Consider the following 25,262-nt stretch of genomic DNA (forward strand, 5'->3'; position numbering starts at 1 on the left):
GTACTGGTTATTCACTTGATTGTGCAGTAAAACTTGTTGAAATGAAAATTTAAACTCCACGAGACTTCATTGTCTCAGGTGTTTAAATTCATTCAGTTCTGTTTCTACGAAATCAGAGCACACTAGCAGCATTGTCTTCGCAGCAGTTCCATGACCTCAACAATACGTGAGCTTATTGTCACAGATGGCGAAATACATTTTTGGTCCTACAAAATCGGAGTAAAAGGTGGTAAAATTCTGAATGATATCTAGACGACGCATATTTTTGCCCTCTTTCCTGAAAAATTACACTTACACAGCTAGTAGTACACAGAACAACAGCCAGCCTCCTGTTAAAGTGGAAAATGACCCAATTTCTACACTAGGGACAAGTATCCATTGTCATTGCAGCAATTTCATGTCCTCAACAGTATGTAATTAAATAATTATTAATTTTATTTCTGAAAAAATTGTTATATTTCTTGGAAATTATTCTTATTTTTATTAAACAGAAATTCTGAATTAGATAATAAATCGGGAAAAACCAGGAAATATATTAATAGGCTATATGAAGGGTACACGGGAAAAAAAAAATGAATGTCAGAATTTCGTAAGGATGATGTCATTATCTAATTAAAAAGATTACAACAAAATTTAATGTCATTCTCATTAAAACTGGTGAAAAGGAGAATTATCACCATGGGTACAGATATCCTTTCCTTGATTTTCAATAGGAACAGCAATAAATTTTGCAGTAATATAATGAATTAGATCATTATCTCACCCTTACAGAAATGTAACAATTGTTTTTCTCCTGTATTCTTCATACGTATTTAAATGTGCAAAATAAAAATATATATGCATTTAAAAGGGAAAACTCTCGAAATATGCATTTATGCAAAATAAAGTTGGCTTCATTTGAACATAAAAACATGATCGGCAAAGATCTACTTTTACATTTTCAATATGCCAAATCAATAAAAACATGTAATTGCATGAAGTTCCGTGGTCTAGTTACCATTATTTACACCCGTGGTCTTCATATCTAAACAAATGTCGATAGCAACACTAAAACGTTTTTGAATATACTGGGATTATAGCATTATTAAGTAAAAACAGGAATGAGAATACTAAGAATAAGAGTTGATGACATACACAGAGCAATTAATAACACAACAATTAAGTATACTCGTATGTTTTTAAGTGTTAAAATTTGAGTCTTTCGACATTTATACAATAACAATTGCATACCTACTTTTGCCCAATTACAAACTCGTCAGGCAAGCAAAAACAAAAAGGATTTTTAATTATTTCCACAGGAAGAACATGACAGAGCTCGAAGTATGTATATCAACTTTTAAATACGAACATATATAAGAGAAAGTTGATGAATTACACGCGTAGCAGAAGGTAGAAATTACATGGCAGTGTTTACATTTCTTTCAGAACAAGTGATTTGATCTTGGTATTATATATAAATCTAGGTTTAATATGTATAGATTGTAAGATTAATGTATGGAATGAAAGTAAATTGTATACTGATTTTAATGCATTTCTTAAGGTCTGGGCGATACCAGCCAGTGGAGAGGCAACAGAAGTTCTGTCGTGGCGTCAAGGAGTTGTGCGAACATTGCGGATTCTTCCCACACCTGGCACCGACTGTGGTGTTCCGGATACATTTTCTCATAAAAGACCTCTCGTGGCTATTTGTGACTGTGCTGGAGGACCTTCTCCTCAGTTCTGTTCCCTTAGTTTCATCTCGCTTAGAGGAGGAGATCAGGTACTTACATAGTCTTAAGTGGGAAAAATATTATAGTTTAGCATCACACCATGTATTTGCATTCAGCACAATCAGCCACCTTCCTTCTCTTTTATTTTTTTCTACTTATCTTTCTCCTCATTCCTTTCTACCCCTTCTCTCCCTCTTCTTGCTTCTTTCCTTTATTTTTCTCCTTTCACGTCTTCTTCTCTTTCCTTTTCTCCTTTCTTCTTCTTCTCCACTTTTTCGTCTCCTTCCTCTTCTTTTCCTCCTATTTCATGGTTTAAAAGTTTAATCTTTTCCAGCTCCAGATCGTTCTGACTAAGGCCTATATCTTTATTATTTTATTACTGTATTTTGTACAACAGCCCTACTATCTGACTGCTGACTTCACCCCCACATGCCTCAACAGAGGTAAAAACCATCTAACCAATATGGAATAAACATGTGATTAGCATGATGTTTCCCCCAGCCATTATAGGTGTCTTGCAGAACCGGATTTTGCTATCTGCTGTAGCTTCCCAGATTCAGCATGATGTTGGGTGTGCACTTGTTCTATGCATCGACTGAAATTTCATGAGAAAATTTCTTCCCCCATAAAGACTCGAACTTTCACTCAATCTGTAATGCTAGTCCAAGGCATGACACCTTAGACCACAATGTTATGGTGTGGAGCAATGAAACTATACCTAGGTGAAATATCTAATGGTACAAATTTTACATTCAAAAGTTACTTGACTGGTGTAGAAGAAGCTCAAATACAACTGAAATATTGGAGAAAAACAAATAATTATTCATCTTGATTACTCAACTTTTAACAGTATATCACTTCGGAATATGTAGTTTATTGCTTTCACGTGTTAAATATTGTATTAAAATGGATTTGAGGGAGGTGGGATATGATGGTAGAGACTGGATTAATCTTGCTCAGGATAGGGATCAATGGCGGGCATATGTGCGGGCGGCAATGAACTTCCGGGTTCCTTAAAAGCCAATAAGTAAGTAAGTAAGTACGTGTTAAATATTGGATACTGTATCTTGTTGACTAGTTTCAGTCTGTTGTGGGCTATCTTCAGAACTCGCACTGAAGATAGCCCACAACAGGCTGAAACTAGTCAACAAGGTACCATACCTAATATTTAACACGCGAAAGCAATAAACTACATTTTCCGAAATAATTATTTACCATGAGGTTTTAATAATTTAATAAAAAATATTAGTCTTGTGAACTAAAAATAAGGAATATGGTTTCAAAACTTCAGAAGAATGTAATTATTTTGATCTCAGATTTTTTAATATTTGCACCATGCCCTAGATGTACAGTCAACCAATGTTTGGGAGTTGTGTGTACCTATTCCCCTTTTCGTACCTTCCCTGATGATGGAAGCAACATTGTATCACTGTGAAAGTCGCAGATCGCACATCATTTTATTTTCTTGATTGTTCCTTGGCTTCAACAGAATTGCTAGATGAGTATAACAGCTAGTAACATTGTCAAAATACTAAATTTTCTTAACATATGTTTATGTTACAGATGTTTATTATACAGGAACAACTTTTTATCCTGATGAATGCACGTATTAAGTAATTTTTAATAATAGAATTTTAGGTGTTTTCTAAATAAGTCTGGTGAGATTCCAGTGATTATTATTATTATTATTATTATTATTATTATTATTATTATTATTATTATTGTTGTTGTTGTTGTTGTTGTTGTTATTGTTACTATGTACAAATCGTACGGGAAAAGTTTTCTTTATTTATTGACTTCTTTCACCAAGAATTCTCGGAAGTCAATTGCATAAATTGTTTTATTTTGTTTGCAGGTGAAGAGCATAAAATTCAAGAATCCAGTGAGTGATGTGCTTGCAAATCGAAGATCTGTGGTCGTCACCTTTTCTGAACGAATTGCTGTTTTTGATGCCTCCACTCTCGAAGATCGTCTCACAGTTACGACTTGCTATCCTTGTCCAGGCCCTAACCCAAACCCTGTTGCATTAGGAAGTCGTTGGTGAGTCTAAAAATGTTTGTATTTGAACACATCATCTTCAGAAAGCTAATACAGTAAAACTTTATTTATTCGTTTTCATGGGGTCTGAACAAAAAAACATGTGAAAGAATGTATAACTGAAATAGCATTTAATTACGTCTGAAATAGCATTAATAATTAATAATGTGATTATTTTACAAAAAAAGTCTGTTACAAAAACACTTCCTCTTTCTTCTACTCATTGGAATTCAAAAACCAATCAGCAACCTTCTCGTCATATCAGATTGAGTCTACTTTTAAAAATATTTTCAGCTTGGAGTGGTGTTAGGATATGTAGTTGTATTCAGTGCGATCATAGCTTTGGAACTGGATCCTCTGTTTAAAATGTTCGATATGCACGTACTTGCATACTTCTCTCCCCTCTCTGAATTGATTCTCCTACAGGCGCATAACTGATTTACTGAACCGAGCATGTGTGGAGATAAGAATGGACAACTTCGAATTTCCAGGAATTTCAAAACTGGCCACATCTTAACAATGAACACATATTGTACTGTATTTACGTGATTATAATACGCATTTTTTTTATTAATAAAATGTCATCTTGAAAACTGTGGTGCATATTATATTCAAACACTCAGACCCGAACAAATTTAAAATTAATGCTCTATTTATGTTAGGTATGTGGGAAACAACTGACAGAAATGACCACTGCGACTTCGTGTTTTCTTGTCTTTTGCACACTTTTCGTACGTAATTTCTTGTCCATTTTTGACAACAATCACTAATAAGAATAATATTTTTGACTACTAGAATGACTTAATAACATTAATAACATATTTTATTTTATTGTGAGATTTTATGAATACAACTCTCAACAATTGCGGATCTTTAATTAAACCAAAAGAATTTACCAGTAATTATGGACGAAAGAGCAGTCATTGTCAGTGTTCTGACATCAACCCAGACCTGTTCTGATACTGCAGATGAGGATGAATGTGATGTATAGCTAGGGGTAAGGGAGTGCCTTTATAACCTGTCTTGATAATATAATTTTAATCTTGAGTGGTTTATAGCATAGGTGCGTATTATATTCGCCAGTTTTTTTTTCTTCTGGATTTTAGGATAAACAAATTGTTGTGCATAAATACGGTACATTTCACGGCAATGAAGCTAATTTCGAGCAAAATTTAATTAGAACATATAAGTGAAGTTTTGTACCTCTTGGGATTTAAAATACGATTGTGTAAGTGTGAGAAATGTATGAATGGAAAATGTATAACTGAAATAAATTAACATGCAAAATATAGGAGTTTTGCTAGGACTTCAGGGAAAAACGTATAAGTGAGAAACGTATAAATGAAGTTTTACCATAGTTACCTTCTTGTTAGTGTCTTCAGGGTTTGCAGATCAGACTGAAAGTAATGGACTTTTAAGATTGTTAGATCTGTAGTAATCAGTAGAAGTTCTTTAGCACTTTATGAGGTAAAAAAAAGAAACATATAGGTATTCCAGTTCATTGTTCTTGAGAAAAATGATTGTTTCTTATCTAGGTTTCTCATACCATTGTTTATATTCTATTGAAGACATGAGAAAATAAGGCTCTTGGCTCGGCTTGTCTTGGCTTGTAGCTCTCTCCTTCCTGCCTAAGCAAAAGCTCGAGCCGAGCCAAGCCGAGCTCTCATCAGCGTCCCAGCTCTTCTTGAGCTTTATGTTTAGCAGATTGCTTTGCAATAGGCATTTTCCTCGAAAGTGACTTCCGATACACTGACTAACCTAGCCTGACAGTGAAACAAAGAAACATAAATTACAACTTTAAATTGCACCTTTATTTATGCATATAGGAAAAAAAAGTTGGTGAAACTGCACTTAGTGTCCCGCAAGAAATTTTTCTAAGTCCAATGATGGGACACTGCGCATGCGCATGACACAGACAAGTAAAGGAGCTACCACACCATAGATAAAGCTAGTGCTCTAACAGTGACATGTACTTAAACCGTTTTAGCAGGTACATTTCACAATAGCTGAGACTCAACATAACAAATGGCGGCAGTTATATTGCATCGTTTAGGGCCATTTTCTCCAAAGTTAGTTAAACTTGGGATAAATTAAACCCATTCAACTTTACTATTCAGTTTAAACATGCTTCCATTTTCCCCATAAATATCTGGCAGCCCACCCGTTTAAACTAATGTTGGCACTAGATGCTCATGGCTTCTCATGCGTTGGCTATACTGAACAATAACTTGGTTACTGATGGCGCGTCAACATGTCAGCCACAGATCAAGATGTCAGCTGTTTACAGAGAATTAATGCTATAATCAAATCAATGCGAATAAAGAAGGAATGCATCTACTAGTTTCACAAATAAATAAATCATTTATATCCATGTGAGGTGTTGTCTATCATTTAATCAGTAGTTTTCTTGAATTTATTGGAAAGCATTCTCGATTCCACTTTTCTCTGATAGGCAAGATCGTACAATAACTTGTGTCTAGTGTTAATGTGCATTATCTGGTGACATATGTGGATCCATTTTAATATAAAAATTAATTTCCTTTAGTTTATTCCTTTCCCTCCGAAAATCATGATCTTACTTAATTTCAAGAAGACAACTTCCAGCTTTTTAACGTGTTCAATAACCCACTAAATTAGGCCTACCTGATGTACCCAGGATCTTGATAATTCTAAGGGAAATTGCTTTTATTTTTAACATTGTAGTATGTGACCTAATCTATTTATGTAATATTCACAGGCCCTAGTTTATAATTGGCTAGAATGGGCAAATACCCAGAGCAAGAAAAAGTATTTTAAGGTAGGATGTTGAAATAATTGTTAAATACATGCTCAATAAAAATGAATATTTATAAATAATGTAATAAAAACAGCCATTTGTTTGGTGAATTGGCACAATTATTGTTTCACATTTTTGTTTGGTAATAGAATGGATGAAGTTAAAGAAAGAGGTTAACTCTAACCAACATTTGCTTTGTCCAGTTTTATAGTGACCTAAACCCAGGTCATGAATAATAAACAATGTTACATGTACTGCAGTGAATGAAACTTATTTTAGGCCTATGTTAATTTAATCTCTTCCTTCACTGGTTCACCAACAAATCATGGAAGCACTGATGGATAAGGTGGTTTCGCCTGACATTATTTTCTACTACATTTGGGTGGTTGTTAGCTGCTTGAGGGAAGTTATGCACAGCGTTAATGGCATCCAACTGGTCATCAGTAACAGGAGGTATATTTTCATTCTCATTGCAAGCTATATTGTGTAAAATAGCTGTTGCCACAATTACATTTTGAATTCTGTTCAATTTTAGTCTGATTCCAGTAGCTAAAACAGGAAATCTTCTTTTTTATACCCCATAGCTCCTCTCTACTGGACTTCTAGTCCTTATGATGACCTCCTGAAAAATTTGTTCCTCTGGTGTGTGTGTAATTGTCAGTGGTGTAATGAGATAATTTTGTACAGCATATCCACTATCTCCAACTAGAATGGCTGCACCAAATTCTCCATCTTCAAATCGCCTCTTAATTATTGAAGAATTAAAAATATGTGTCATGAGATGAGCCTGACCACCTAGCCACAATGTCTCGAATCAACAAGGAAGAATCAGATACAGTTTACACATTAATTGAAAAAAATTCCTTGCGATTTCTGAAGATTTCTGCATCTCCTCCACCTGGTGATTGTATTTTCACATGTGTTCAGTCAATTGCACTTATATAGTTAGGAAAATGCCAAATCGTATAAAATCCGTGCTTAACCCTTGCCGTTTCTTTAGGTGTTGTTGGGATGATGATATAACGCTGTGACAAATGTCCTATAGCTGTAGAAACTTTTGCAAGGACTGAAAGAACAGAGACTGGAATTAGAGTACAGAGATTGGACTGAGAGGACAGAGAATGATCTGAGAGTACAGAGGGTGAACTGAGAGAAGATAGTGGACTGAGAGGAAAGACAGTGGACTGAGAGGACAGAGAGGAGCCTGGGAGGATAGATAGAGCACTGTGGGATAGGGAGTAAGCTAAGAGAGAGAACAGAGGGAACAGAGACTGAACTGAGTGACAAGAAGGCAGAGAGTGAGGATGGTGAGTAGACTGAGAGGACAGAAAGTAGACAGAGGGGACAGAGAGTAGACTGAGAGGAAAGGAAATGGACTGCGAGGGCAGAAAGTGGACAGAGATTACAGAGAGTGAATTGAGAGTACAGAGAGTAGACTGAGGGGCAGAGAATGGAATGAAGGGACAGAGTGGACAGAGACGACAGGGAGAGGACTCAGACAACAGTATGTAGCCTGAGAGAATAGGGAGTGGACTGAGAGGATAGGGAATGAACAAGAGGAGTGGGAATGAGCTAAGAGAACAGAGAGTGAACTGAGAGAAAAGAGAGTAGACACAGAGAATGTTGAGTATATTGAGAGAACAGAGAGTGGACTGAGAGGACAGAGAAGGGGCAGAGATTACAGAGAGTGAATTGAGAGTACATTGTGTGGATTGAAGGGACGGAAAGTGATACAAAGAAAACAGAGAGGATGGAGTGGGCTGAGGAGAAAAAGAGTGAACTGAGAAGACGCAGATTGGATCGAGAGGAGAGAGAGAGAGAGAGAGGACTGATGTAGTAGAAAAGGGAAAGGAAACAGAGTGGACCAATATCAAAGAGAGAGTACCAGTACTGAAATTACAGTGAGTGAGCACAGAGAGGACTGAGAGGAAAGAATTCTGACTTGCAGTTTCCCCAGTTCACTCTCAGTCTTCTCGTTATCCTCTCAGTCCACTCTCTGTCCTCTCAGTTCACTCTCTGTACACTCAATCCACTCTCAGTTTTTCACCCCACTCTGTCCTCTCAGTCTACTCTCTGTCACCTGAGTCCATATTCTGTACTCTCTCTCCTCTCAGACTACTCTCTGTCCTCTCGATCCACATCTGTCTCCTCTCTGTTCTCTCAGTCCACTCTATGTCCCTTCCTTGTTCTCTCAGATCACTCTCTGTTCACTCTATGTCCTATCAGTCCACTCTTTGTCTTCTCACTCCACTCTTTATCTTCTCAGTCCATTCTCTGTCCTCTCAGTCCACTCTCTGTCTTCACTCTGTCCTCTGAGTCCACACTCTGTGCTCTCAGTACACTCTCTGTTCTTTCAGTCAACTATATCCCCTCTGTCCACTCTCTCTTCTCTCAGTTCACTCTCTGTTTAGATTTTTCCTGCAATTCTTTATTCCTACAATAAGCAATTATACATTTTCAAGGCTCGAACTCAGGAAGTAATTCCATCATTGGGTTAAAACTACAGGCTGTAATGTAGCGGAAGATTTGCATTGTGTATACAAGTTTTTAGTTTTTCCTGAAATTTTTTATTTCTTTAATAAAAAATTATAAATTTTCGGGGCTCGAATTCAGAGAATAATACCGTCATTGGGTTCAAACTACAGACTGTAATTTGGCGGAAGATGTGCATTGTGTATACAAGTTTTAAATTTTTCCTGCAATTTTTTATGTCTCTCATGAAGAATTATAAGTTTTCGTTGGCTCAAACCCAGGAAATAATGCCATCACTGGGTCCAAACTACAAACTGTAATTTGGCGGAAGTCGAGCAGTGTGTATACAAATTTTTAGATTTTTCCTGGAAATTGTTATGCCTCTAATAAACAATTATAGCCTACACTTTTGGTACGGTATTCGAACTCAGGAAATATTACTGTCACTTTGTCCAAAGAAGAGACTGTAATTTGGCGGAAGATGTGCATTGTTTATACAAGTTTTTAGATTTTTCCTGCAATTTTTTATGTCTCTAATAAAGAATTATAAATTTTTCGGAGCTCAAACCCAGGATATAATGCCGTCACTGAATCCAAACTACAGACTGTAATTTCGCGGAAATGGAGCATTGCGTGTACATGTTTTTGGACATTTTCTGTAATTTTTTATACCTATAATGATGAATTATATATTTTCGGGGCTTGAATTCGGCCTTAATTGGTTCCTATGTTGGGGTTCCATAGATGAACCGTTCCTACTACAAACATAATCTTTGTAATAAGACAGCAGTATTTTATACTCTTTGCGTGTCTTGTACTCTCTGCTCGACCTGCATTAGGTTTTTATCGAGAGGAAGATTGGCATAAGTAACAATTTTCGTTACAGTGGAGGCAGATGAGTTAAGCTTGGTAGCGCAAAAAGCGCTAGAAATATGTTGGCACTCCTTCAGATGTTACAGCATAGCGGGACAGATACTGCAGTTGAGCCGAAAAGTTGCTTTCCAAATCAAAATCATATATCTGCTTATATCGTACTTGAATATTTCTTTTCTTAAATCTATCTTTTAATGAAAAACACTACATAAAATAATCTGACAGAATATTTATCCTTCAAATCCTTCCAGTATGACAGTATGAAAGAAAATAAATTACTTTTCACAGAATAATGCACTGAAAGTTTCATTCTTCTAAAAGAAACTCTTAATTGAATGTATTTGTGGAAATGTCTTCAACTTAAAATTTCATTCAATAAATAATATTTGTCACGTTCCCAAATGCAACGAAAATTCGAACTGTTACAACAAAATGTTGACTTTCTTACTAAATGTAAATAAAAGCTTGCTATAATCTTAATTATAATTATTGCAAAGGATTATTTCATTATATCTGTAGCAATGAATAACGTAACCTTGCTAATACAGGAACAACATAGTCGATTCTTAAGGAATAGAAAGATTGCTATATTCACATTACCAGGGTGCAAACTTGAACTTCTTTCATTGAGTACAAACCCTGCTATACTCAAAACGTGTTCACTGGGTGCGCTTGTGGCTGTCACATACAGAATTTTCTTAGCCACACATGCTAGGTTGGGAAATGACGTTTCGTGAGTCTTCAATGACATATCCAAATTTGCGACTACTGAACGGTAAACATTAATGTCTCTGTCGATTATGGAGGACGTTTGTTTACTCTTTTTAGAAGAATTTAGATGTCTGTAAACATAAACAGCAATTGAGAGCCATGCAATGCGGGTAGAGCTGCGGGCCTGTGAGTTAAACCTCAGTCCATCGGCTCCTGTAAGCTCGCAATGCTAGTTCCACCTGGTGGGGAAGTGAAGAACTGACTTTTATATTGCCAGTTGCCTAGTAAGCAAGAAAAGGCTAAGCAAAGCTCGAGCCGTTCTTATCTCTGCTCTATTGCTTCAGACATGGTGGCTTAGTTCAGAAAATGGACGAAAGCTTCAGTAACAAAGAGCTGGCAGGTAACAAATATTGTATACCTAACTTTCAGGTGCAAACCAAATTTTGGGTATTGGATTTAAAAGGGCAAAAAAACTCGTTTTGAAAACGAAAGTGTAGCTGAAATTCCGTGTTACAGATTTACAACATGTAGAAAAATCCTCTTGCTGAATGAGAAGTATCAAGTCAAAATGTACTCACCATTTCATGTCTACATAAAAAATTAACTTTGTTAATCATTTTTGCTTGTCATATTATTAGTGAATGTAATTAATTTTCTGTACAAGTGTCTCCATCTCAGAAGTGAAATTATTCACACAGCTATGCTAACAGACTCATGAAAGATCTTGGTTGACCATATATGAAAGCATTAATCTTCATTTCATAGAATAACACTCCACATATCAACAGATATAACACAAAGTCTTCTGTGCCCCGACAGTTGGCTCAATGTTTGTGCCAGAAAATGAAACATACATTGACATATGTGGAGCAGTGACAGATGATGTAATGTAACATATAATTATTTTAAACTAACAACTTATCATAAAGCATCGAATACATGTGGGATTTTTACAAGAATGTATTTATATTATGAAACGTTCACATCAGGTAAAAAGACTGTTTCTAAAGGGTTTCCCTTTTTTATGTTTGAGCCCTGAATTACCAGTAACTGGCAACATATGTTGCATATTACTGTATATGTGGGGGCATGGCGCATCCTAAGATTGTGAATAGAGGAGACGGCCTCCAGATATGGAGGGTAGCTGCAAATATATTGAATAAGCAGTCATGGACAGCTGATAAGGGGTGGTCCTCCACTTGGGGGTTGGGCGAAGGGCTAACAACCCATCACCTTAAAAAACAGCTTGTTACGAATCCATACAATAAGATCCAGACGTTTGAGATGAGCAGGGCATGTAGCACGTATGGGCAAATCCAGAAATGCATATAGAGTGTTAGTTGGAAGACCAGAGGGAAAAAGACCTTTGGGGAGGCCGAGACATAGATGGGAGGATACTATTAAAATGGATTTGAGGGAGGTGGAATATGATGATAGAGACTGGATTAATCTTGCACAAGATAGGGACTGATGGCAGACTTACGTGAGGGCGCAATGAACTTGCTGGTTCCTTAAAAACCATTTGTAAATAAGTAAGTACATATTTTGCAGGACGTTAATAACACACAATTTAACAAAGCACAGCACTGACACAATATTCTAACACAGTATAAGGAGCAAACAACAGCAGAAACTAATTGATCTACCACTGTTTCCATCTCTATCTTTGAGTTAGTGTTTTGAGTTGTGATGCAGCCATATGTAAATTACACAATCTCCATGTTATGTTATTACATCTCATTGCCAATGATCCGTGCTTAACCTTCTTACAAATCATATTTTTTCTAGACAACTTTTATATTAGTTTTTCAACTGCTTCATTTGTCATATTTCCTTCTTGTGTTTAGAAAAACAGCAAATTTTCCATTCAGACGTCGAAAATATATAATAGGTTGTGCTCTCAGACAAGGAATTACTTAATGTCACATTCTAGGCACAACAAAGAGGTTCTTTATTCTGCAGCTAATAAGAATGGCTTTGGACACATATTTTTTGACATGCAGAGTCTTCTTGTATGAAATGAAGATTAAAATGAGGATGGGGAGATAAAAGACAAAAAAGAAATTAAAATAATTGTTGTACATCTAGTTGGAGTACAGTCAGATGATAATTTCTTACCAAAGATACAAGGGCAGGAAGATGACTGATAGTTGAAGACTTAACATTCTAAATGTGCTAAATGCCAATTTTTCAAATTTCATTTTATTCAATCTAAGAGAGGAACATCCACATGAGAATATCATATTAAATTTTCTTTGCCGTAGCTCAACTGTGATTCATTCGTGTGCCAAAACACTGTGTTGTAGATATCTCTACATGCATTTTGCAATGTGTTTTTCATCAGTATTTCAGAAAGTTTTTTTTGGCATTTAGCATATTAGGTCCTTAATTAACTGTGATGAGATTTAAACAGCTCTTGCAATCTTTCAAGATCCATTCAAATGTAGTGGTGTACTTTCTGCCATAGAACATAGAAATGCAATGGAGATTTTTCATGGAGTGAAAGAGACCTGGATAAAGGCTTAATCCTGTCTAGATATTATGCAATTAATGGTGAGCAAAGAATTTATGGGTTAGGACTATTTCTGAATAACCTCAGTAGTTTGAAATGTTCTTTAAGTAAAGCTTTATTTATTTATTTATTTATTTACTTGTTGTTTATTTAATAAAATGCTCAGATGTCTGGTACAATGTTGTTTGTCTTCTGGTCCATAGGCGGAGAGAGAACCATTTCCTTGGGGGGGGGGGGCAAAGCAAAACTATAGAATCCCTATATAACGGGGTTATGGAGGACATCATTTACTTCTTCCTCCGTTATAGCTTGACCGTGGTACAGTATATCGGAATATGGTCATTTAATAAAGGTATTTTTGGGGGCATATTTCTTACATATCTGCAATGTTTCAGCCCGAGTTGTATAGGGCTTGAACTGTAGGTCTACTACAAGTTATAATAGGGTATAACTTAAAACAATCTCCCTCTTTTTTCTCTCGTACGGAAACACATGCATACATCAATAAAACTACGTAACAGTGCTAACAGAAACTTTTTTATATGAAGCTTACCTTCCTGAAGAAATCATATCAAATGTAAACTCTAATTATTTTATTTAATCCCGTCTTCAAGTTTACACATTATATCACAATAACTTTTCTTTTTTCTGCATTGTTATGTAGTATGTTATTCATATATCTCCATGTGGTGGTCTGAACACCTGCAGATTTCTAACACATGAATTATTCAGGCTGTTACAAAAGAAAAATTACAGTGCTTCCATTCCTCAAATGAGGTATAGGAATTTTTATACATTCAGAAATTTAAAATAAATATTATAGTCCAGATGCATGATCTGAAGACATTAATTCATTAATTTAAACACAGAAATTTAATCATAAACCAAAGGAAAAAATTTCTTTTGAATTCAATGTTTTCTAATTGTAATAGAAAAAAAAAAAGAGTTCAGACAAGTTTGGAGGGGCAGTGCCACCCCATGCCCCCCCATAACTCCGTCTATGTTCTGGTCTCCCAGTAGAGTTGACCTTTGCTTTTACTGCAGTGACTCTTGAGTGCTTGAGATGGTCCCATTTCATAGTGACATCGTCCTTGCACAGCACACAGCATGGCAGCTAGTGAACTGATGATGTTGATCCGATATGTACTCTGCTTGACAGCCATGGTGGATAATTATGCAGACTCCTATGACAGTTTCGTTCCTTGGTGCCTCTGGAATACTGTTCTTAAATAAAGAAATAGCCTACACTATAAATATTATATTGTGCTAATATGGGCTCACAACTGGCAACACACTACTGTACTGAGGCACGTGAAGGAAAATGGAAAACCTTCGATTTCGATAGCATTATATTGCATACACATACTGCAAAATTATATTTTATTTTAGGTTGGCATATGCTGAGCGGAGACTGATGCCTGCCCGTCGTTCATCAGGTGGAACTGAGGGTGAAGGTGTCCAGTCATACACTGCAACTGTACTGCATGCAGCCAAGTCGTTTGGGAAGGGGTTGCGTGAATTGGGTGAGACTGTGGCCAGTAGTCTGACAGGAGGGAGTGCTGGAGTGGGCATGCAGAGAGGAATGGTGGGTGGTGTTGGTGGACCAATGGTGGGCCAGCAAGGTGGATCTATCATGAGCGGAAATGCTGAAGCAGTACAGCCTGGTGTCATAACTATTTTGGATGCTCAGGTATGGTTTTTTGAAATTGAGCTGTGATTCATGTAATTATAGCTCAGTTCTTGCAGGGCTTGTTCTTCAGATCATTTTGCATAGGCATGTGAACATTGCTTTCATTATAGGCAGTCATGCAGTTACATTTAATTTTGAGAATTACATCATATTGAACCTCTGAATATGCTTTGCATCTACAGAACTGTATCAGATGTAGCTTGACCAAACATATTCAGTACACAGGGAAGACTTTCTGCGAGATCAAATGATTGGCCCATGTATCTTTGAAGATCATTCATTGAGAAGTACAGTTTACATCATGTGCATTGAATATGTAACTCAAATTTTTAAAATCTTGCTTGTAAACTGTATCAAGTATGAACATAGCATTTATAATGCACTGACTGATTGTTCTCTATGCTTCGTAAATAAAATGGCAGAAATTTTTTCTTGGTACAGTATTGAAATACTCAGAAAATTTTTAATTTCAAGAAAAAAAACTTCCAACATTCAGTATTGTAAGTATGTGCTTGTGATTTACTGAAATGCATTGCAAGCATCCCCTCCTCCATAGTTAACACCATAACTTTTGTTTTACCCAGATTGTTACAGCATCTTAATAATTAAGAATTTGACTTGTGTTTACATTCTTCTTTACAATAGATCGATTCAAGGATTAAAATGCATATTTTAAGGAAATATGTTCAATAACTTAAGAATTTTTATTTTGATTTGGACAGATGCTGTGAGCTATGTGTATATATACTATACTACTATAATCCAACATCATTGAAGTGAGATAATTATGAATTGATCCAAAGAGAGAGATTTGAAAGGATTTAATCATGCCCTCACACATAGTATTTTTAAAAGCAAGATAAAAGGGATACTTCATCAACCAGATTGCATTCATGGTAAAAGTAATCCTAGTCATCATCCGTGCTTATTTTATCATAAACATATTGAATTTCACCTTAAGAGTTTTCACCTAGAATTGGAATTCTTTCAGTCTGGTAGAGTTCAGAAAGGTGTTAGTTAACTAATATGGAGACATTGAAAATCAATCATTATTAAGAAATAAATCCATAGTCATCTAGTCCTAGATTATAAATCTACTGGATGTCCACAAGTTTTTCGCGTGATTATATAATGTAATAATCCAAACAGCTCCTACATTACGAATTTAAATGGAAGAGAGGTTTGTATTTGTGATGACCAAATAAATGATTGAGACTGTAACAGGTCATGAGATCCAAACCAGGAAAAGATGATCATGTAATGTAATACAATTTTGTTTTTAATGATATCAAAAGCTGTTTGCTACAAATAATAAAGCAACTAAAAAATGTCAGATTTTTTTTTTTACTAGAAATTATTCTCCAAAAACTTAACGGAAATTTATTTGTTTTTATCCAGAATGATCCCATTGCACATTTCAACAATGCAGCAGATAAAAATAGCATCTCCACAAAATAAAACATTGTGTGTGTGATGGCTGTAGGTATCTTTGGCGACAATACAGAAGCATTTTCAGTATAGTCTCACAAAGGATCCACCAACTGCACAATTGCTTAGATAGAGGTTGAAGCAGTTCTAGTTGCAGGTTGTGTGTTGTATCAGAAAGGAGCAGAAAGACCTGATGTTTCAACAGAAACTGTTGGTAGTACTGAAAACATTTATCAAGAGTCCAAGGAAATCAATACGAGTAGCAAATGTGGAATTAAGCATACCAAGATCAACAGTGCATAAGGTAATGCACAAAAAATTGAACATACACGCTTAGAAGTTGCAAATTATTCAAGAAATTAAATCTGATGATAAACCTTTATGTGAGTAATTTCCCGTTCACATTCTTCAATGTATTGTTGAAGGTTATCAGTTCTGACTTCATGTTGTTTTCTGTCAGTCTGAAGGCACAATTACCCATATGGAAATCTGAGAACCCACAATATGCTTTAATCGATTATGTACAATATGATTTACCCACTCTTACAACCAAGTGATTGGGCCATTGTTTGAAGAATACACTGTGAACTCAAGCAATATGTTGGAACTCTGTGTTATTCTCCAACTTGATGAAATACAACCACACGTGATATTTCAGTAAGATGAGGCATCGCCACACTGGGACTTTAATGTGCGTAAATTTCTCGATGAAAAGTTCCCTGCCAGTCGGATCAGTCAGGATGGCCACCTCACTCCCCAGACATCACTCTATAGGGCATCTTCTTGCCTGGCAATGCAAAGGATCGAGTATATGCAAGAGAAGTGAATGACATGAATGTACTCAAAATCAGAATTAGTCAATTAAGCAATCAGTGGCTTCTGTTACGCCCATTATGAATCACAAGACTTGGTAAGATATAGTTTAACATCTTAATATAGTTGAGCTCATGTAGAGATTTTATAAACTGTAGTTTGCTGAATACAATTTTTTAAGTTGCTGTATTGATTGCAGGAAACAGCTTTTTGGTATCATTTCTTAATCAGGTAAATAATTTGTAGATGATGCATTATATTGGTCTGTTCTTGGATTTTAATTCAAACTACCTATTTTCTTATTATATTTCACTGTTAATGTTAATTCTCATTTAATTTTGTTAATGTGTCGGATTTCAGTATTTCTAGTGGGTAAGTAGTATTTAGTAAGATTTAATGTAACAGATTGTGATCATTTTGATGAAAAAGTCAGCCAGGTTGGCGTAGTTGGTATAGCTCTGGCCTTCTATGCCCAAGGTTGCGGGTTCGATCTCGGGCCAGGTTGATGGCATTTAAGTGTGCTTAAATGCGACAGGCTCATGTCAGTAGATCTACTGCCATGTAAAAGAACTCCTGCAGGACAAAATTCTGGCACACCGGCAATGCTGATATAATCTCAGCAGTTGCGAGCATTGTTAAATAAAACATAACATTTTAATATTTTTTTATGAAAAACACGGGAAATTACAGAATAAGAAGGTAATGTGAGAGTAAAGAAATACAGTGACAAAGGAAATGAAAACAGCGCATGAGTGGCATAGATTTAAATATTTAATATAGTTTCAGCTGCTAGGATATAGAATTACTGTATTGGCCCAAATCTAATACAATGTTTTTTGCATATAAACAGCACTGCGAAAATCGGACTCGTTTTATAATCGAGATCTAAGTCATTTCAAGTGTGAAAGAAGTCTACTTATATGTTATGCAGACTGTAATATTAACGTATTGCACAGTGTCTTCTTCTGTAACGCATACTGCTCTGTCAAGGTCACACGTTCAATCTGATCTGACCTATTCCCTATTTTTGTTACTGTACTGGTACCATAATATTACCGTATTCTCTCTCTCTCATACATTGGTTAAATTTATATTAACGTGTTTAAGTTTTCTTGGAGGTTTAGTAAATTAATATAAAATACAAAACAAAAGTACAAATAATTATAGATGTCTGTGCAAAGATGCAGTTCGTGCTATTTACGTAGTCAATATTCGTAATATAACCACCAATGAGATACTGCATTGGGTAGTAATGAAGGATTTGAAAGAAATTACGGTACTATCAGTATTACTTTTTCGTGTTGTTCCTTCCTCCTCAAATTATTTTTGTTATTTCTAGGCCTAAACTTAACTTTCACTTTAATAAAAATATTCTTATTTTGTTAGCAGCACTTTCTTCCACAGTCATTCCAATTTTAAAAATTTGTTTTAAGAACTGGCATTGTTATTAAAAAACATACCGGTAACTCTGGTTGCAGATCCTGTTATTTAATCTTATTAAGATAGAGTTTATTAGTTTTCTGTCATTCTGTAACATTTTTAATGTGTACATTGTATATAGTGTAATATTTTTATTTCCTTAAAAAGAACGTCTGAAAACTTGGGGTCATATTAGATTCGAGCCAATACGATACATACTGTGAGTTGCCTTCAAATGTTGTCTGAATCTTTCAGGGTTCTTCATCTTCTGCCCGTGGAGAGGATTCAAGATCGAGCGATTCTATCATTTGTGGAAGCTCCAGTAATGATAATATAATAGCCCATTTCTTGGCTCATAGTGACCCTGTTGTGGCTCTGTCATTCGACCCATCAGGCATGCTTCTTTTAACAGCTGACAAACGTGGTCATGACTTTCATGTATTTCGCATTCATCCTCATCCTGGAGGACCATCTCTGGCTGCTGTTCACCATCTCTATGTTTTGCATCGTGGTGATACAACTGCTAAGGTTTGTAAATTTAATTCTTTTTTTTTTCTTCACATTATAACATTTTAATTCTTTATTTCATTGAATAGTTATACTACCTATATTTGCTTCAGTGTGCCATATTTGCTTACTGTTGTTAACTCCAGAAATTTCCTTAGTTACTTATTATGTAGAGTGTTTGCCATAGAGATCTAGTTTAGTTTATCTCCTATGGTAAATGGCATTGTGAAAAAGTTTTCCACGGCTGCTGCACATTAATAACAATGATTATGAATTATGAAAAATGGGGAAATGAAAGTATTCTGTCTACCCAAAACTTAATTTGGGCACATTGGAATTCGTGTCTCCAGCATATTAAGTCAGTGCTCAAGATGTTTTGACTAATGATGCTATATAATATGTAATATTAAAAGTGTCAATATCTGTTATTTCTATTGCTTGCTCTTCTCATTTCAAGCCATATTTGTTAGTGGTCTTTAAATGTACAGTTTTATAACATATGCTAGAGATTAATGGAAAGAATGAAGAAATGAAGAGATGCAGAATAGGGTTTTGCCCAAAAATGTGACAAATAGAATACCTATACGTGTGAAATTGCAGTCTTTTGTGGCAATCAAGAGTGTGACATACAGAAGTATGTCAACAAATTTTATCCACATTCTTATTCTTATAGATGTAAGAAGAAATGCAGTTGCGTTTGTAAGAGTGTATATATATATATATATATATATATATATATATATATATATATATATATATATATATATGAGATTAAACAACGAACTAAGAAGAGAAACTGTTACAGCAAAAGAAGACTGAATGAAAGAGAAATCTGAAGAAATAGAGGATCTAGAGAGGAAAGGAAAATATGATTTGATGTACCACGAAGTCTGAACTTCACAAATAAGAACAAGAAATCCATGTGGTTGATAGAGGACGACATCGGAAATGAAATAACAGACAAACAAGAAATACTAAACAGATGGACGAAATATATAGAAGAGTTATATGAGACAAGGAATCGTCTAGACAACTTAGCTATAGAAAACGAAGAAGCCATATTAAAAGACGAAAAAGGATTTTCTGTTTTAAGCGAAGAAGTTGAACTAGCGTTTAAGGAAATGAAGAATGGGAAAGCAACAGGAGATGATGGAATCCCCATTGAAATAGTGAAATGCTTGGGTGAAGACAAGAAATAAATTCTATCATTATGCAGCGAAATATGTGAGAAAGGAAAATGGCCTGAAGATTTTATAGAGACAGTGTTGATTTCAATACCGAATAAAAAATAATGCCAAGAAATGTAAGCAGTTCAGGACTGTCAGTCTAATATCGCACTTGGCGAAGATTCTCTCGCAAATACTGAATTGACATTTATAGTCTAAGATGGAAGAATAGTTGGAAGAAGAGCAGTTTGGCTTCAGGAAGGAAAAAGGTACGAGAGATGCAATTGAACTGCTACATACATTCGGCAAAAGATACCTAGAGAAGAATAAAGACCTAGAAAAGATTTTTGACAGAGTAGATTGGAATAAACTGATGGGGATCCTAAAGAAAATTGGCGTTGATGGGAAAGAGAGAAGACTGTTCAGTAATCTTTATATGAAACAACGAGTGAAAATCAGAATAGGAGAAAAAATGTCAGAAGGAAGTGAAATTGGGAGAGAAGTATGTCAAGGATGTCCTTTATTACCTACCCTGTTCAACATCTACTTGGAGGATTTAGTAAAGAACTGTTTTCAGAACATTGGAGGAGTGATAGTAGGAGAAAGAAGAATAAAGTGCATAAGATTTGCTGATGATATGGCGTTGTTAGCAGAAGAGGAAATGATACTAAAAGATATGCTACTGGAGCTAAATGACATCTGTGAGCAGTATGGAATAAAGACGAAGAGCATGGTCGTAGGAAGAAAAATACAGATGATAAACTTACGAATTCTAAATGAGGCAGTAGAGCAAGTGGAGAGCTTCAAATACTTGGGGTGTACTATAAGCATTAACATGAGTTGCTGCCGGAAAGGAGAATAGCAATGACCAAGGAAGCTTTTAATAGAAAATGGAGCATCTTCTGCAGACCTCTGGAAAAAGAACTAAGGAAGAGACTAGTGAAGTGCTTTGTATGGAGTGTGGCATTGTGTGGGGCAGAAACGTGGACATTACGACAAAGTGAAGAGAAGCGAATAGAAGCATTTGAAATGTGGATATGGAGAAGAATGGAACTTGTGAAGTGGACAGACAGAATAAGAAATGAAGCTGTGTTGGAAAGAGTGGGTGAAGAAAAAGTGATCTGAAACTGATCAGGAAGAGGAAAAGAAATTGGTTGGGTCACTGGCTGAGAAGAAACTGCCTACTGAAGGATGCACTGGAAGGAATGGTGAATGGGAGAAGAGTTTGGTGTAGAAGAAGATATCAGATGATAGACGACTTTAAGATATATGGATCATATGCGGAAACAAAAAGGAAGGCAGAAAATAGAAAAGACTGGAGAAAGCTAGGTTTGCAGTGTAAGATCTGCCCTTGGGTAGAACACTAAATGAATGAATGTTTATATGTATATGTTGTTGTTTTCTAATGCCAGGTGTTTGACAATAAAGTCACTTGACCTCTTGCACTCCAATATTTTTCAAAGATATTATCATGGCCAGCCACTGAAGCATAGATTTTGAGGTGTTCCGAATCCATTTCTTGGTTTGAGTTGCACAATGGGCAGTTAGGGGACTGATATATTCCAATCTAAATGCAGCTACAGACTATTTTCGTGGTAAATAGGGAATTAACTGTGGATTTTGATGCAGAGAGTTCCATTTTTTCCCTTGAGATTGTGTTATCAAATTTTGTTTGTTAAAGTCTAAGTATGTAGATTTAATAAATCTTTTCACAGAGTAATACGTAGATTTAGTAACAGGTCTGTAAGTAGCAGTGCTGCCCTTCTTTGCTAAAGCATCCACATTCTCGTTTCCCAGAATTCCACAATGGGATGGTATCCATTGGAATACAATTCTTTTATTGAGTGATATTAATTGAGAGAGCATTTTAGTTATTTCTGCTGTTTGAGATGAAGGTGTGTGTTTAGAGACTATTGATAGAATAGTTGCTTTGGAGTCTGACAATATAACTACATTCTTAAATTTATTGATGTGGCATAGAAGATTCCTGAGACTTTCACTTATTGCAATGATTTCACCATCAAAACTTGTTGTTCCATATCCAAGAGATCTATAAAGTGAGAAGAGACAGCACGTAACACCTGCACCGGCACCTTGTTCTCTGGAGTTAAAGGGTTTGGTTTAATTTGTAAGTTTTCTTTTAAATTCGGGATATTGATTTTCTGTTTTAATTCTTGAAAAATGGATATGAAACTTTTTTTAGTTTTCAATCTACATAGAGGACTGTATGAATGCCAATTGTTATATATATATATATATATATATATATATATATATATATATATATATACATATACCTATGTATTTTTTACTAATAGTGGGTACTTCACACTACACCCATTCGTCATTCACCCATATGAAGCCAAATTGTCTCAAGCAATTAACTGACAGAGTTCTTGGCTAGTGTGCACCGTAGGAGGCTGGTCTACATTACACCTGTGATGAGATGAGGTGATAATGGAGATTTATTGAGATGCCACAGGGAACAGAAGGAGCTCCCGGATAAAACTCCTGTGTTACCTGAACCACTTGCTTGCCCAACATAAGTCATAAATCAGGGTATGCTGGGGATCAAACCTGAGTTCATAGGATTATGAATCCAGCAGTCTAGCCACTGGACCACAGTGGCAGCATATTTATAAATATAACAGTAAATTTCGATCAAAAAGGTCCAGCTTGTTATTCTCGTTTCATTACTACATTTGTAAACAAACTTCCAAATGTATAAAATGAAGGAATCATAATCATATCATCACTTGTGTTTTTTAATAATTGCTGAATTGCTTCGGAACTGTCCTGATGACTATGGTAACCATGTGTGGATGCATAGTAAGTTATTTGGTGATGAATTAAAGACTATTAAAAATATCTGAAAGAAACAACTTAAGTATTGAGAATTGGTGCATGTCTTATTTGAAGAAAGCAGTGGATTACTCTCACATGCTGAGATTTACTCTTGCTCCTAACTTACAAAGTGCTGTTCTCTTTCTTTTCACTCTGGTTCGCATTAAAAGCACGCTCTTGAACATAAACACTACAACGAAATCCTATAGTTATAGCTGTACTTGTAAAGGCCATGATTTGAATGTACTATAAAATGTTGCTTGTCAACAGGTGCAAGATATCGCATTCGCTGCTGACAGTCGTTGGGTAGCAGTTAGTACGCTGAGGGGTACAACTCATGTGTTTCCCATCACACCTTACGGAGGTCCTGTAGGCATCCGTACACATGCCACACCACATGTGGTGAATCGTCTGTCCAGATTCCACCGCAGTGCAGGTCTGACGGCAGATGGCCGCAACAGCCCCATACCCACTGCAGTTTCGGAAACTGTATCTACTCCTCCATCCATGCCCTACCCCAACCCTCGACTACCACCGTATTCTCACCCCACTGTGATCTCGCCCTTAGCACAGATACGTCAGCCCATCACCCACACTCTCCTCTCTGCCTCCACACCCACCTCCCTCAATCCCAGTTCTCAACAATCATACCATCGTAACCCCTCTATGAGGTCACTTGGGCGAACACAATCATCATCTGATGAGGGCTTGCCAGGAGGTGGAATTCCATTGAGAGTTACAGCATGTTTTGCCCCATCTCGCGCCTGGCTTATTGGATCTCCGACAGTGCCAAGAGAGACATCAACGAAGGCTCACAAGCGAGCTGTGGATTCATTGTTTGTGATGGCATGCCATGGGAACCTTATTGAATACGACCTGGAACCCAGACATGCTGCAGGTTTGCATTGTTTTGTATTATTCTTGTATAAAAGTGTATCCAACACTGGAAAGTCATTTACGCAATTTTATTGTGAACTACCACAACTTAATACACATTCAATATTGAAGTTTTATACATGTCTATATAGAGATCTTTTATACAAATATAATGCAGATTTATGCTAGTTAATGGGAAAGCAAATAGCCTGTATCTATATGAAAATAATTTGTGTATACTTGTCTTAATGTACATAACTTCATGTTAAAATAGGCCTATTAAATGTAAGAAATAGATTTTTGTGAAGGCCATGCACACAAATGTAAATGTTAAGTTGTGATAACTTAGTATAGAAGTAGGCCTAGATACATTTATACGTACTTCACATACTGGTAACTCAAGAAATAGATCTTTAATGACAATGTCATTTCTATTTAAAAGTCATTCTAAAAATTGCAGGATTATACAGATTCAGAAACAAAATTTGAGCCACCTGAATTTTCCGAGTTCCAGTTATAAACATACTGTGCATGCTCAGTGTTTATGAAGTATTATTGCACAATTTATATTATAATAAATATAAACACGCGCATTGTAAAGTAAACCCATTACAACACAGATGTTCAATATTGTTCGATTGTCATTCATATGTACAAACCCAGAATCAAAATTTGGGCCACCTGAATTTTCCAAATTCCAGTTACAACATACTGCGCATACTCAGTGCTTGCTTGAGTCTGTACATTATGTAGCTGATCTCATCCTCCCCCCCAACATGACATCAATATAAACATTTTCAGTTTCTCATTGTGAAACTTTGCATTTGTATGTTGGCATTTTATAAAGTTTTATACAGTAATTGCATATTGAGCTATGTAGATTTTTGTAGATTTTATTTAAACCATAACATGAAACAGACCGAACATAATTTTGTTACAGTTAGGTTCTCAAAAGAGGTTCTTCTGTCATTTGGTGTTGTAGCAATAGGAAGTTTCGTACACATGCATTGACTTAACTTGTATGACATCCACCTCAGACTTCAAAACTAGTCTACAATGAAATACATAAGTGGACATAGGGATTTTTCTGCATTATTTTACATGACTTTCGTGTAGTTGAAAGTTGTTAATTAAAAGTAACTTTTTCATCTTTCTTAAAATAATTCATTTCAAGTTATATGCCTCATAAAATTCCTTACAGAAGTCTGTAGTTTTTACATGAATTCCTTCCACTGCATTATGAAAGACAATGGAGATGTAGAGTGACTAACAAAATGAAACATTGAAATTGCATAGACGTCCCCATGAAGTATACCATACAGCAGCGTTGTCAGACAGAGACTAAACGGAGCGAAGCGCTCCACTAGACTGGTTGCGTGCTCCAGTGTTTCCAAAGACATAAGCAAGTTTCACACTCCGATCTAGCTCC

The 25,262-nt window shown here is 35.9% G+C and overlaps 1 protein-coding gene across 2 annotated transcripts in view; it reads left to right on the forward strand.

The window, feature by feature from the left end:
* LOC138715247 (BCAS3 microtubule associated cell migration factor-like) overlaps positions 1–25,262 on the forward strand; it is a 58,305-nt gene that overhangs the window by 14,331 nt on the left and 18,712 nt on the right. For both annotated transcript variants that reach the window (XM_069847970.1, XM_069847971.1), the window contains exons 4-8: positions 1,541–1,759; positions 3,565–3,749; positions 14,480–14,780; positions 18,696–18,968; positions 23,228–23,855. In XM_069847970.1, coding sequence (XP_069704071.1) covers positions 1,541–1,759; positions 3,565–3,749; positions 14,480–14,780; positions 18,696–18,968; positions 23,228–23,855 — 1,606 coding nt within the window. The remainder of the gene's footprint in view (positions 1–1,540; positions 1,760–3,564; positions 3,750–14,479; positions 14,781–18,695; positions 18,969–23,227; positions 23,856–25,262) is intronic.

The sequence above is a fragment of the Periplaneta americana genome, chromosome 15 (genome assembly GCF_040183065.1).
Source record: "Periplaneta americana isolate PAMFEO1 chromosome 15, P.americana_PAMFEO1_priV1, whole genome shotgun sequence".
In the NCBI taxonomy this organism is placed as follows: domain Eukaryota; kingdom Metazoa; phylum Arthropoda; class Insecta; order Blattodea; family Blattidae; genus Periplaneta; species Periplaneta americana.